The 12,791-nt window shown below is 38.6% G+C and overlaps 2 protein-coding genes across 2 annotated transcripts; one reads left to right on the plus strand and one right to left on the minus strand.

The window, feature by feature from the left end:
* The first annotated feature begins 1,407 nt into the window (after nt 1-1,407).
* Nucleotides 1,408-3,508, plus strand: LOC129754508 (transmembrane protein 115). Its single transcript, XM_055750621.1, has 4 exons — nt 1,408-2,058; nt 2,126-2,201; nt 2,264-2,623; nt 2,687-3,508. The coding sequence occupies exons 1-4, from the start codon at nt 1,617-1,619 to the stop codon at nt 3,078-3,080; spliced, it is 1,272 nt and encodes a 423-aa protein (XP_055606596.1). The 5' UTR covers nt 1,408-1,616; the 3' UTR covers nt 3,081-3,508.
* A 1,410-nt stretch (nt 3,509-4,918) lies between these two features.
* On the minus strand, nt 4,919-8,058 carry LOC129751800 (sodium/hydrogen exchanger 8). Its single transcript, XM_055747526.1, has 3 exons — nt 6,688-8,058; nt 5,914-6,617; nt 4,919-5,804 (listed from the first exon to the last, which is right to left on the minus strand). Exons 1-3 carry the CDS (start codon nt 7,799-7,801, stop codon nt 5,550-5,552), a joined length of 2,073 nt encoding a protein of 690 aa, XP_055603501.1. The 5' UTR covers nt 7,802-8,058; the 3' UTR covers nt 4,919-5,549.
* Between the last annotated feature and the right edge of the window lie 4,733 nt (nt 8,059-12,791).

The following is a 12,791-nucleotide window of genomic DNA, read 5'->3' on the forward strand; positions in this document are numbered from 1 at the left end:
GCAGAAAACAACACAAATTGAGAACCATAGCAACATACTTTGCTACACGAAGAAAAGTTGGAGTAGGCGGAAATTCCTATGTTGAAAATAAAACATAAACAAAATTTTCTGCGTGGTTATAGTAGGTAATGCAAGTTCAAACACGAACTTTTGTAGTTAAGACGCGAACCCACGGTTGATGGAAAGAATGTTCAGAGTTTCCTCAGTACCTCAATGCTTGAAATTTCCTTCTAGTAAGAACTTTCTCCAGGAGGTGGTGCTGATATACATGTCCTTGCTGAAGTATATGAAGCATGCTGAGAGTTACCAATGTTGATTATAATATGTTTGTTGATAGTCAAATGTCAGGCTTGTTTGGGGCCTAAAAATGTTGGACCTCAAACATTGATGGTTGTGAAATTCAATGACAAAGATATAGGGATAACAACCCCCTGGTTTAAATCTCTAAGGTTGATGTCATGCTGATGCTACAAGCATCGCTTTGCGTTCTAAGAGCATCTGTATTCGTGGTCATTCTTGGGTCTAATTTATACAAGAATTGAACCAAAGAAATTAGATCCGATCCAATTAAAAAACTGGCAACTGCACTCGTGTTCCATTAACTGTCAAACGGTTTAGAACTGCGTCAAATTGGATCCTAATCTCATCAGTTTTGGATCAATCCTTATACCAGCTCTAAAAAAAGTTGAGTTGAAACTGGTATAATGGATCACCAGTGCGGTTGCTCGGGTCGGAATTTGGGTCTAAACCGGCTGTTTGGACCACGAATACAGATGCTCTAAGTTCCAAAAAAAAAGCAATGCAACGCATTGGTATGTCATGCCGGCGCGCCATGTCGCTTTGAAATTCACTACAAATCATCACTTCTCTACATCTGATAATGCTTGGAATAGTCTCCTTTTTTTCGGGAGCCATTAAACACTCATCAAATCATGACCCGGATTGCAAGAATGCCGAAATTGGAACCGACAAAATTCCTTGTTTTTTGCCGGAACTAAGAATTCTTGAAATTTTCTCGCCGATTAAGATATTTTTTGATTTATTATCACAAGTTCGGACGGATCTTCGAACTATTGTGATTAAAACCCGGAATCACTGCTTCAAACCGAGAAAAAACAATATTCCCATTGGTTTTCCTATTTGTCGCGCTACAAAATACCCTGGCATCAGCATTGTCGCGCTTTCCAAAGCGCTCAGCATGAAAAGTCTGCGCTTTTTCCATGGAGATCAAATGAGAGCAGGTATATCGTGTGAACGTGTTGTGTTGCTTGTAGCCTCAGCATGACATCAACCCGACTGTTTGGAGTATACGCAGTTGCGCAGATAATGAAAAAAAAAATCTTGGCATCGCTGCTTGAAACCCCATTGAAAAAAAAACTATACATGGGATTGAGGTTAGCTCTCCGAAACTTTTTTTTATCATCGCATGTCAGATTGTTCCAAAAAATATTATTTTCTTAATCCACAGCCAATAAACAGAAAAATTCAGTCCTGGCCAAAGAAAAACCTCTATAAACCCAGAGTTTTTGTGTTGCAGGACATTGTCCATAGATAAAGCCTAACTCCATGTGAAGCGATTCGGTTCTAGGGTAAACGGAAACACGACCACCTTACAAATGGCCAGTGGAAGCAACAACGCATTGTATCTGCGTCAGCAATTCTCAGCTCTACTGGGCAACACATCCCCATCGATTAAGTTTATCTGTATCTCGACGCTGATCGGATATGGGCTGTCGTTTGCTGATCGGGCCGTGACGATACTCAGCGTTACGCCCGGATATCTGATGCCGCCGACGTTTTGGATCTGGACCATCTTTACGTTCTGTTTCATCGAGCTACACTTCTGGGAAGTGATGGTCGATCTGATTACTGTCGGGCTATGTGGGAAGCTAATTGAACCATCCTGGGGACAGATGGAGATGCTGCAGTACTTTGCCATTACCAACACCGGTGTGGCTATTCTGACCAGTTTCTATTACCTGTTCTATTCGATGATTACCAAAGACACAGAACTGCTGTTTAACGTACACATCCATGGGCTGGCGGGAATGAATGCTGGTGAGTATTACTGGTGGATCTTGTTGAATCTGAACATAAAAACATTACCGTCACCACTTAATTTCAGCCGTCAGTGTCGCTGTGACACAAATTATGCCTGATCATTTGATTGCACGAACTCCACTTGGTAAATTTTCAAATAGGTAAAAACGGGTATTTATTCCAAACATGGTAAAATAAAATTAACATAGTGCGTTTGTTCCAGAAACGTACCTCTCACAGTTGTAATCGCATCTATTATTATGTGGGCCTGTGGCCTATTGGATGGCACCTATCCGGCCATGTTCGCTTCGGGCATGTACGTATCGTGGGTTTACTTGCGTTTTTACCAGCGTCACTCGAACGGCACTCGGGGTGATAGTGCTGAAAACTTTCGCTTTGCAAGTTTTTTCCCTAACGTTCTTCAGCCATTTGTCAATCTGGTTGCAAACCCGGTGTACCAAGGTTGCTTGCGGATCGGGATGGTTAAAAGGCTCTCACCTGCACAAAGCAGTGCTTCCTCGTTACAGTCAGTAAGCGTTCATTCACTGGTCGGGGTCGACCCTCACGATATGGAACGGAGAAGGTTGGTGTTCGAAAGCCGCTCGTGTGCTACAAACTTTTATCAATGCTTTCTTTCATTTTTCAGACAAATCGCCCTGAAAGCTCTCAGTGAACGGTTATCTAAGACAACTGATTCTAGTCGTCAGAATACGTTACCTAAATCATTTCCACAAACCGGTCGACATCATCACGGGCATCACCATGGTCATCACCATCATCATCACAGTGGAGGATTTGGGGGTGGTGGTCCACTACCTTTTCCGATGACAATGGACCGTCCGGCAATTCCGCTTCCTCCTCCGCCGTCCAAATCTTCCCTGAAGGCTCCACCTTCCGTGGCTTCAAAAAGCGTTTCCCAGGATTCGGCAAATACGAACGCAGCGACTAGCACAAGCAGTACCGATTTGATAAGTTTGGATCCTCCTGGTCAACAGTCATTAAATACTTCAATCACGACGACAACAACGAGTAACCCTTGAATTTCTGCCATTGGCCGTGGATCGGCTAAGCTTTGATTGACGAACCAGAGGATATAGCCATTTCTATAGCAGATCTGGGTTTTGTTAATTGTGGGGGGCGAGAATTTCAGCATCGGGACGGAAACTTAGCCAAGCATTTGTAAGTGTAAAATGCATAACTATTTAAATGAAACAAAAAAAAAAAACTTACAGAGACGCAGTTTGAAGGGAAATGCAAAATTTTTGAAATGTAGATGGAAACAAATGCTTTAACAAATAACAAATTTACTATTAGGGTATGCGCTCTCCCCTTTCTGTTTTCATTTTTGTAGTTTTAATTGTGATGATAAGGTAACTGAAGCAAGTGGAAAATGAAAATGTAAATTATGAATACTGCATTGTAGGATGCATTATTGAATAGTTCTAATAAATCGTACCTATGGAGTTAACTGTCTGTATGTATGTATGTGGTTTCCCCATAGATAGCAAGGTCCTGCCTATGTCCATGTGGCTTTGCCTTCGAATTGCTTCTAGGGCTTCCACGATCGATGGTTCGCCGAGGGAAGGCATCCAAATCTTCAGAGACCTACTACAATGGTTGGCAATCCACTCCGCTTGCAAAAGTCTCTTCAGATTAACACCAGATGCATTCCCTCTGAAATATAAAGTAAGTATATGTAAGTATATATGAATATTTAGTGGAGACACATCCTACCTGTCGATCGGATTCGAACCCAAAAGTTTGTCTTGCCGGTACCGGAAATCTATCGAACCCAGTACGCCTGGCATACTATAGCGCTTCGTATCTATGGAATTATTCATTTAATTAAAAAAAAAATCTAAGCTAAATACTCTCACCGATCAATGTGTGGTTTTGGTACAGCAACGTATCTATCACATATGGACGTTATTAACGTTTTCAACATGTTGAGGATCGAATGATTATTTAAAGATCATTCTTCAAGCCTAATGAGAACGTTTTCATCCAGAGGCCTAGATGATCCCAAAATTACCTGTTAAGTTTGATCATGAATCATTTTAAGCCATCAGCCAAGCCATGAATCATTTTAAGCCATCAGAGTTGTTGGAGTCTTCGATAATCGATTAACTCCTTTAAAACGAAATTAATTAGTTTGGTTTGAATTGATATTCTGCCAGAGTGCCCCAAATTTCCCAAAAAGCAAACCTTGATTTGCATGCAAGCTTCCATAAAATACCTATAGTTGAAACATTTCGTGAGTTGGAAAGCTGGAAAGATTTCAACTGCACTCAAAAGAAAAGCATAGTAAAACTACTAAATTCGTGGCTTAAACGGTTTAAATGAACAACACGTAACCATATTTTTGAGTCAAATATGATGCCTGCGGAAATATTTTCCAGTAATAACAATTTCCATTAAATTTTAAATATTTCCGCGGCAAATTAACATTTTATCAAAAATCTGGGAAGTCGATTTTATGAATTTGAGAACAGTTTCGTACATGTAACTGGCATAAAAAATAATTTTTATGGAAAAACTGAAGGGTGCAGTACAAGGCTAGCTATTTTTCTAACAACTGCGTCATCATTCTGACTAAAGAGACTACATACATGTTTACTGTAGGCTCGTTAATTCTGACATGGCTGAATCGGGAATTTGACACACGGTAACACCTCCTATAAACTTGCTCTTTACTTCACAGATTTCCATAAGAATGACAGCTATTCGGAGTGAAAACTCGTCAATCGCCAATTGATATGTTTTTTTTTTAAATAAATATTACTAAACTTTTCGAAAAAGTTGACGTCGCTCGCTTGAAGTGTTTTCTCTCTGAAAACATGGATCAACAATTGATGCGGACATTATTCAAAGAATATGATTTTATGCTTTTAACATTATTTATTAGGTACGACAAATAGATGAGAGCTTTTTTCAACAGCAAGACTAATGTTTGTTTCGATCATGAACAGCACGATGCGGGAAAAATTTAATGAAGTCATATACATTTATTTTGATAAACCGTTTAATAACCAACTGTATTCATAAACCATTTGTGCGGATAGGAATGATGCAAACTGCTTAGCCTGTCTCATACACAACATAAAATAAATAGGGTAAGAAATTTTTCAATTTACGTTTATAACACATTTTACTGATGATTCGACTAGCTTTGATATATGTAACCTTTACTTAATATTACGCTTATGTATATCATTGTTTAAATATACATGAATTAAAACAAACCTTTACCGGTTACGTATCGAGACTTGTATCTAACAAGCCATATTTGCAGTGGATACCTAGTATAATACAAGCATACTATTCTTTTACTCACAGCAGGATTATTTTAAGCGGAAATCGTTTTTGGCTTTGGTTTTCATAATATTAATTCCTTCCTCATCTTTTGATACTCGACTCGTAAACTTACATTTTTACAGAAAAACTTCCATTCCCACATCCAGCGATGTGTTGCACAATGAAGACGCAGTGTCGCTGTCCTTCCGGGACAATCAGGACCGGGGGCGTTTGGGATTGGTCACACCTTGACCCTGATGCTTTGTTCTGCCACCCGTGGATGGCCCCATATTACCACCACCACCGTTATCCACTAGAATGTTGGTCGAGCGCTCCGATGTGGCAATCGAGACAACGTCTTCATCCCCGCCATCTTCATCTTCCTCATCCAGGTCGTCTGGAGAAATCCTTATCGCCTGGTACCACTTGTTGGTGAGGTCTGCCATTTGACTTTTGCAGTCGTGTAGTTCCTGCAATAGAAACATTTTAAGAAAATATTATAAAGAACCGTTTTTTCGTGGTTATGGAGTTTCTGATTGAAAGAAATAATTTTCTCTCGATTTTGTTTTAATGAATTACCTGATGGGTGAATCTCCTGGTGAAAAACGGTGTGAAAAATTTGCGATCCAACCGGGCAAACCCAACCAATTTTGACTGCGTAAAGCTAACTTCTTCTTCTTCCGTTAGTTCGGATAAATGTTCCGAGTCGATAGCCTGACCCCATTCGCGCGTTTTACTGAGCGACAGAGCTTTTTCTTTCTTTTTCTTACCCAAACGACTAGCCCGTAAGCTAGTGCGGCGCGTTTTCTTCCCTCCAGCTAAAAATTTCATCAGTGGCATTGTGGAACCACCAAAGAAAAGGGTAGTGAAAAGCACAATTATCAGCGTGGTCGTAATGACCACGTGTCGGGTTTCTTCGCTGGAAAATTGTAGATGTAAGGAGAGCGCGTACGAGATTGCACCCCGCAGACCTGAGAACCACATGATGAAGGCCATCTTGTTGGTTATCTTGTGCTCTCGGAATCGATTCACCAACCATGCTAGGGGAAAAATATTACAGGCCCGTCCGATCAAGCACAGTACAATAGCCCAAATAACGAACGACAGCTCGCAGCGGTGCTTGAAATTGAAAATGGCCAATCCGAGATAGGCGAAAACACATGTCTCCGCAATAAAGGCTAGCGTTCGCATCGTTTGTTGCATGGTAATTTGAGTTACCGTCGAAAGATTGAAGTGAGTATAATGAGACATAACAATGCCGCAGAACAGGATGGCCATAATACCTGAAAGAAAAATGCACTAATTAGTTTATTCTGCTATCTTACATCACAGCGTATCGGTCAATTCACTTACCAGATAAGTGTATACCCTCTGCCAGCACATATGGTGCATAGGTGAAGACCAGCATCAATCCAAACTCCAGCGACGGATGCTTTCTAAGATCCACATGCTTTAGAAGCAAAGCACTCATAAGCGCAAAAACCACTCCTATACCGGCCGATGCGAAAAACATCATACAGAATGTGTTGAGAACCGAAAATATGGATTCTCCGGTGCCCTCCGTTCCTGATCCGGAAACCATAGGCATTACCGTTGTCGTCAAAACAATAGATATAGCGTCGTTCAGGATACTTTCTCCAAACACCAACATGTTGAGGATGGGATCGACATCGAGAGCATGGAAAATGGCTACAGTTGCCACTGGATCAACTGCCGAAATAAGTGACCCGAAGGCAAAAGATTCTACAAAGTTTAACCGGTAGGCAACTTCCGCCAGGCCCAAAAAATAAACGCCACTCCCGATGACGAGAGCCGAGATAGTTGTTCCGATAATGGCGAAAACAAGAATAGAACCGATGTTTTGGAAAAAGTTTCCCTTGTGCAAATTGTAGCCAGATTCGAATATAATCGGCGGAAGGAGCACCAGGAAGAATGCCGTTGGCGAAAATACTTCCTCCCGTTCCCAGTTAATACTTTTTATGGAGGAATTGTTAATAATTAATCCAATCAAAGCGCCAAGAAATACGACAACGATGCTTTCGGGCAGATACTGGAATCCAGTTTGCAGCATCATGTGGATCAGCAGAATTCCAAGGGCAATCACACACAGCACAAAAAAGATCGACATCGAGCTGTAATGCTCCTGTTCGACTGCATTTTTTTCCGGAGACATTGTTGTGGTGGCATTTTTGCCCGATGTATCAACTAGTTCCTTTTTCTGCTGCTGAGTTTGTTGGTCATTTACAGCTGTTGATACTGTTCCGTTCGAATCCGGAGGTTTAGTAGAGGCCACGGAAATTCCATTACTGGAGGCGTTATTCACACTGGTTATTTGCACTGTTTGGGACACAGCTCCCGGTGGCTGGACATCCGATGCGACATTGTAGAAGGTGGTGAAGAGAAATATACATACCAGAAGAAAATAGATAATTCCCGATTTCATCGTGGCATTGAAACTGTTAGTCATAACTTTTTATATTTTTGTTGAGCTTTTTCTAGCGAAGGAGAAAGGGAATGTTCCTTCTAGCCTTGACGGGTGCGGTTTGGCATATTACTTATAACGAATCTAGCTTTCTGTTGAACTAATTTTTCCGGTTAATCGAAATCACTGAACTATAGCGTTAAGTTATTTATCCACTCAAAAAAACACGAAACAGATTGGACATCCATTCCACCGATTCACGCAGAATTGCCCGCGCGTCAGAAAAATATGGTTCTCGCGGTTTGTTTTGGTTGAAAAAAGTATAACACTTGGAGAGGGTGGTCGACCAAAGATGACGACTCGACATCTAAAACTTGTATAAATAGGACAAACCTAGAGTTTGTTTTGATTAGGTCGTATGAACCAATATGAACAAATTTAAGTTATTAACTGAAAATGATTGATAAAGTTGTATTCTATGTTTGGTAAAAACTTGGTACCATTTCATCAATGAATAAGGGGCCGTTCAGATACCACGTGGACAGAAAAATGAGATTTTTGACCCCCTCCTCCCCCTCCGTGGACAAGCGTGGACATTTGGCAAACCCCTACCCCCCTCCCCGGCTGTCCAGGTGGACAGATTTGAAAAAGTTTTTATTTTAAATACCTATTATTTGACAGTTAGAAAACACAACTTTTTGCCTTTTTGTTTTAGAAATAGCAGATTTTGTAAAATCGCATAAGAATTTCCTGATATAAAAAAATTAAGAAATTTAAATTTCTTAATTATCATATTTATCACTTGCTTTCAAGTAGCTTCTTATTGTTCAAACTTGAACTGGAAAGGTATGCCATTTTAAGATTTTGACACCTTTAGAAAAAAAATTTTGAATGAAAGAATGTCCACGTGGACATGACCCAAACTCCTACCCCCCTCTCCGTGGACTAGCGTGGACATTTCCATACCCCCCTCCCCCCCCTAAGTTGTCCACGTGGTATGTGAACGGCCCCTAACTTTACCAAAATGATTTGAATTTAGGACGTATGATGCACGGAAAATAAAAAAAAGGTAAAATTCACCTTTTTGCGAGGTGTTTTTTTTCCACCCCTCTTTCGAGGTAAATTTTACCTTTTTTTCATTCACCTAGCTAGCTTTCTTATTTTTGAGTGTTATTTGGTTTTTGCGTCATTTAGCTCTGCCGTGCATTGCCGTGCTGCAAAACGACGTAAAATAAAAAAAATCGGCGGGGTGGTTCTACGACGTTATGCATCGTAGCGAAAAGTGCTTCTGTAAAGGTGCATTTACAGTTCTTTCGAACGTGAAAATGAAAAAACTTATATTCTTCAAAAACTCGACTATGCTGCGTTTCATGGCTGCGAAACTAGGTGGAATAGATGCGGAATGGTTGAACGATTATTTTTGAACTGATTTCCTTGTTCAAAGCCCTTTAATCTTAACTTTATTTCAATTCCCCCGATTTTCACTGCGGAATATTTTTTCCGCGTTCACTGACATTCCGCTCGAAGTGTAAACGCACTGAGCGAACGTGAAAACGGAAAACGAACAAGAGTGGTGAATATAAATTCCGCGTTCATTTTCACGTCCGAATGGCAATGTGCATTCTGAAAAAATTTCACCGATGACGAAAAAATTTTTGCTTCATAAAAAATTAGTTTTTTTTAATTTGTAAGCACATTTGAAGGCAATTAAAGGCTTAAAATACTACGAGTTTGAAATGAAACGCATACGATATTTTTTTTTTAACTTTAAAACCCGCTTGGGCATCATTTAATTGCACCTGTTGGAAGAGTTTCTCGACGAATAAATGTACCTGTTGGAAGAGCTTCTCAACGAATAAATGTAAATGAAGATCATCGAATGGCCAGATTCCATTGAAATATAAAAAATAGATTCCGCTTTGTTCAAATGTGTGTTTCAGAAAAGGTATGGAAATAATTATGAAAATTTATGAAATCATTCAAAAATAATGTGTTTTAAGGAGAACTGAAAAGCAGAAAAATTAACAAACAAAAGAGTACTGATGCATTTTAATTAAATAAAAACCTTTTCAATTGTTTCACTAATTAAAAGTAATTTTGAAATTTTTGTTTGTCAATTTTTAATCAAGAACAAAAAATGGCTATCTTGTAGAAGTTATATTCATAACGTCAATTTTTGTTTTATAAGAAACTGGAAGGGTACTTCATAACTTTCCTTATAAAACAACGTTTAGTTATATAAACCCCATTAAAACGTCTTTAAAACACTTACAAGTGTAAAAAGGACCACCTACAGGAGGTTCTGGAGAACACATTACAAGTACCTTATACAACCAGCATTTGTGAAGAGCTGATGGTAGCTGTCAAATTTCAGTTCGAGGTTTTTTTTTATTTCTTGACAGCGGTTTTGAAATTAAATTGAATAAGGTATTTCCCGACTTGTCAACCGAACAGCTGATTTCTCATGTTTACAATTTTCGGCATCTGGTGGTAGGGTAAAAATAACAACAACACTACGCATGTTCAATGCCCGGATAGTAACGAAACCAAATTCGCGTTGCAATATTAATGGTTATGCAAAATTCTCAATTTTTTAAACTACCTAAAATTAAATAATTTTAGACATGAAATACTTTGAAGGTGATGTTGATGATTTGTTTATCTTACGGCGTGTTCGTAAATTGATTTTTTTCTATCGAAGTGATTCTTTTATCAATGCTGGCGTTCGTAAATTAAACAAACTGTATGCAACAGCATTGGAAGGTGATTTGATTTACCAAACAAATCGATGCATCACCAAAAAAAATCAGTTTACGAACGCGCCGTTACTAAATAACATAATTGCTCGCGTGAGCTTTCATTACGTCGAATGAAACAGAAACACCGAACCGAGAAAAACGCTTCGGAATTTTGAAATGTGTTTTTTAAATCCTATTTTTATTCCTTCGCCGATAACCCTTCAAAAAATACGCAATATCCGGGGAAACTAATTGTGTCAGATATTCCGCATTATGAATTTATTTTTTTTGCAATTTTTAGAGCTATTTTTCAATCATATAGGAACATACGACATATTCAAACATAAATCGTTCATACGTCTGAACACATTCGTCGTTTGGAGGGGAAATTTGTTTCATTCGTCTCTTTTCTTTCGTCCTTTGATTCGTTCAACTTGCACTTACGCCCAAATGTTTCTGATGCAAATACTATGGGAAATTTTCAATTTTCTCGGCGTAGTGGCTGTTTAATAAGTGAGATATCTAGTGTAGCGATAAATTGGTGAGTAAATGCATAATGAAAAGTGTGAATCGAGTGTGATATCGGTCAAACCAGCTCGCTGCTGCTTATCAGCTTTCTGTTGCCGATCAGCTGGAGGGGAAATTTGTATCATTCGTCCTTTGATTCGTTCAACTTGCACTTACGCCCAAATGTTTCTGAGGCAATTACCGGTAAATTTTCTCGGCATAGTGAATATTAAATAAGTGAGTTATCGAGTGTAGCGGTAAATTTATTAGTGAATGCGTAATAAAAGTGTGAATCGGGTGATTGGGTGACTAACAGCAGCAGGCTGCTACCGATCAGCCTGCTGCCGATCAGCCTGCTGCCGATCAGCCTGCTGCTGTTAGTTGTTAGGTTTGCTGCTACTGCTGCTGTTCGGTTTCTTTTCCTTGCAGCATTATTTTACAGCGTTCGAAAGCCTTGATTATCGATTTAAGAAGCCTGAAAACAAGAATCTGAAATAATATTTGATAGGTTGATATTCTGATTACCTCTACACTTGTTTGCTCATGGAATCCATAGCGAATGTGCTAGGTTTTTCTTCCTCTGCACATTCACCGTTTGGAAGAAGGGACGTAAGCAACATTGAAATGGGCAAGCAAGGTTTTGTTTCATTCGTCATTTTGAAAGTCTTAAATTTTATACATTAAAAGGGTTTAAATTGATTGTTTTATCAAACGCATAGGTAGATAATATTATAATGAAGCTTTTTTAGTGAACATCTCAGTTTTTCAAATTTTGTTTCATTCGACGTAATGAAAGCTCACGCGAGATTGGTTGTTGAAAACAACACAAATTCAGCTATTTTCCATTATTTTGCCAATGGATAACTTTAATAGATAGCAGCACTGTTGCACTGTTTTATTGTTCACAAATTTTATTTGAGATTGTTTTTGTTGATTCAGTGAAACTCCAGAATTATTTTTAATCATGAGTGGCGAGTTGGAAAATAAAAAAGTGAAAATTTACTGCGTTGTTCCTGGTTGCTGTTCCAAGTACCCGCGAAAGGATATGGAAAATATCGCTTTCTTTCGGTGTCCAAATATCAACCGATATAAATCTGCACATTTGCGATATTTGGCGCAAGTGCGAAAAAATAGCTGGTGTAGAGCTGTTTCTAAAAAGTATCGGAAAAATGCCCGGATTTGTTCAAAACATTTTGTTTCAGGTATTTATGTGACAAAATACATCGTGACATACTATATGATTAAATATTAATTGATTTTTTTCAGGAAAACCCGCGAATATCCTGCATAAGACTGATATCGATTGGGTACCATCGCTGCATAAATCGCATCCAAATTATGAAACAGTAATGAAGACTATATGCCCACGTTCGAAGTAACCGTGATTTATTGTAGACTATTTGTTTATTCTTCATAAAAACGGTAAATAAATTAAGAGGAAGCATGACCGAGATGGTTAAAATCCTCTATAAATAAACAAAAATAGAATAGAATAGGTAAATAAATTAAAATATTTAATTTGAAACATAAGTTTCTTTTGAAGAATTCATTGAACAGTGTTAATCTCCCAAGTTCAAAATGGCGAGCAGCAGGTTTTAATTTTTTTCAAAACAAAAACAAAAAGCTACCCTACACTGAACCAAATCTGGAAATAAAATCTACTAGGTCATTCCAATAATTTTTAAAGTTAATCGCTCATATACAAAGTAATGATTTATCCTGTACAAGTTATTGGAAAATTCAATAGATTCTGCAAGTGTATTTTATCGAAGAAAAACATACTAAAAAGT

This window comes from Uranotaenia lowii, chromosome 3 (genome assembly GCF_029784155.1).
Source record: "Uranotaenia lowii strain MFRU-FL chromosome 3, ASM2978415v1, whole genome shotgun sequence".
Taxonomy (NCBI): Eukaryota; Metazoa; Arthropoda; class Insecta; order Diptera; family Culicidae; genus Uranotaenia; species Uranotaenia lowii.

Bases quoted from the DNA above. Each gene is read 5' to 3' on its own strand.
- LOC129754508 (XM_055750621.1), top strand. From the start codon at position 1,617: ATGGCCAGTGGAAGCAACAACGCATTGTATCTGCGTCAGCAATTCTCA. The intron at 2,059-2,125 runs GTGAGTATTACT...ACTTAATTTCAG, and splicing joins GCTGGCGGGAATGAATGCTG to CCGTCAGTGTCGCTGTGACA. The intron at 2,624-2,686 runs GTTGGTGTTCGA...TTCATTTTTCAG, and splicing joins CACGATATGGAACGGAGAAG to ACAAATCGCCCTGAAAGCTC.
- LOC129751800 (XM_055747526.1), bottom strand. From the start codon at position 7,801: ATGACTAACAGTTTCAATGCCACGATGAAATCGGGAATTATCTATTTT. The intron at 6,618-6,687 runs GTAAGTGAATTG...TTTTTCTTTCAG, and splicing joins AGAGGGTATACACTTATCTG to GTATTATGGCCATCCTGTTC. The intron at 5,805-5,913 runs GTAATTCATTAA...TTTCTATTGCAG, and splicing joins CCAGGAGATTCACCCATCAG to GAACTACACGACTGCAAAAG.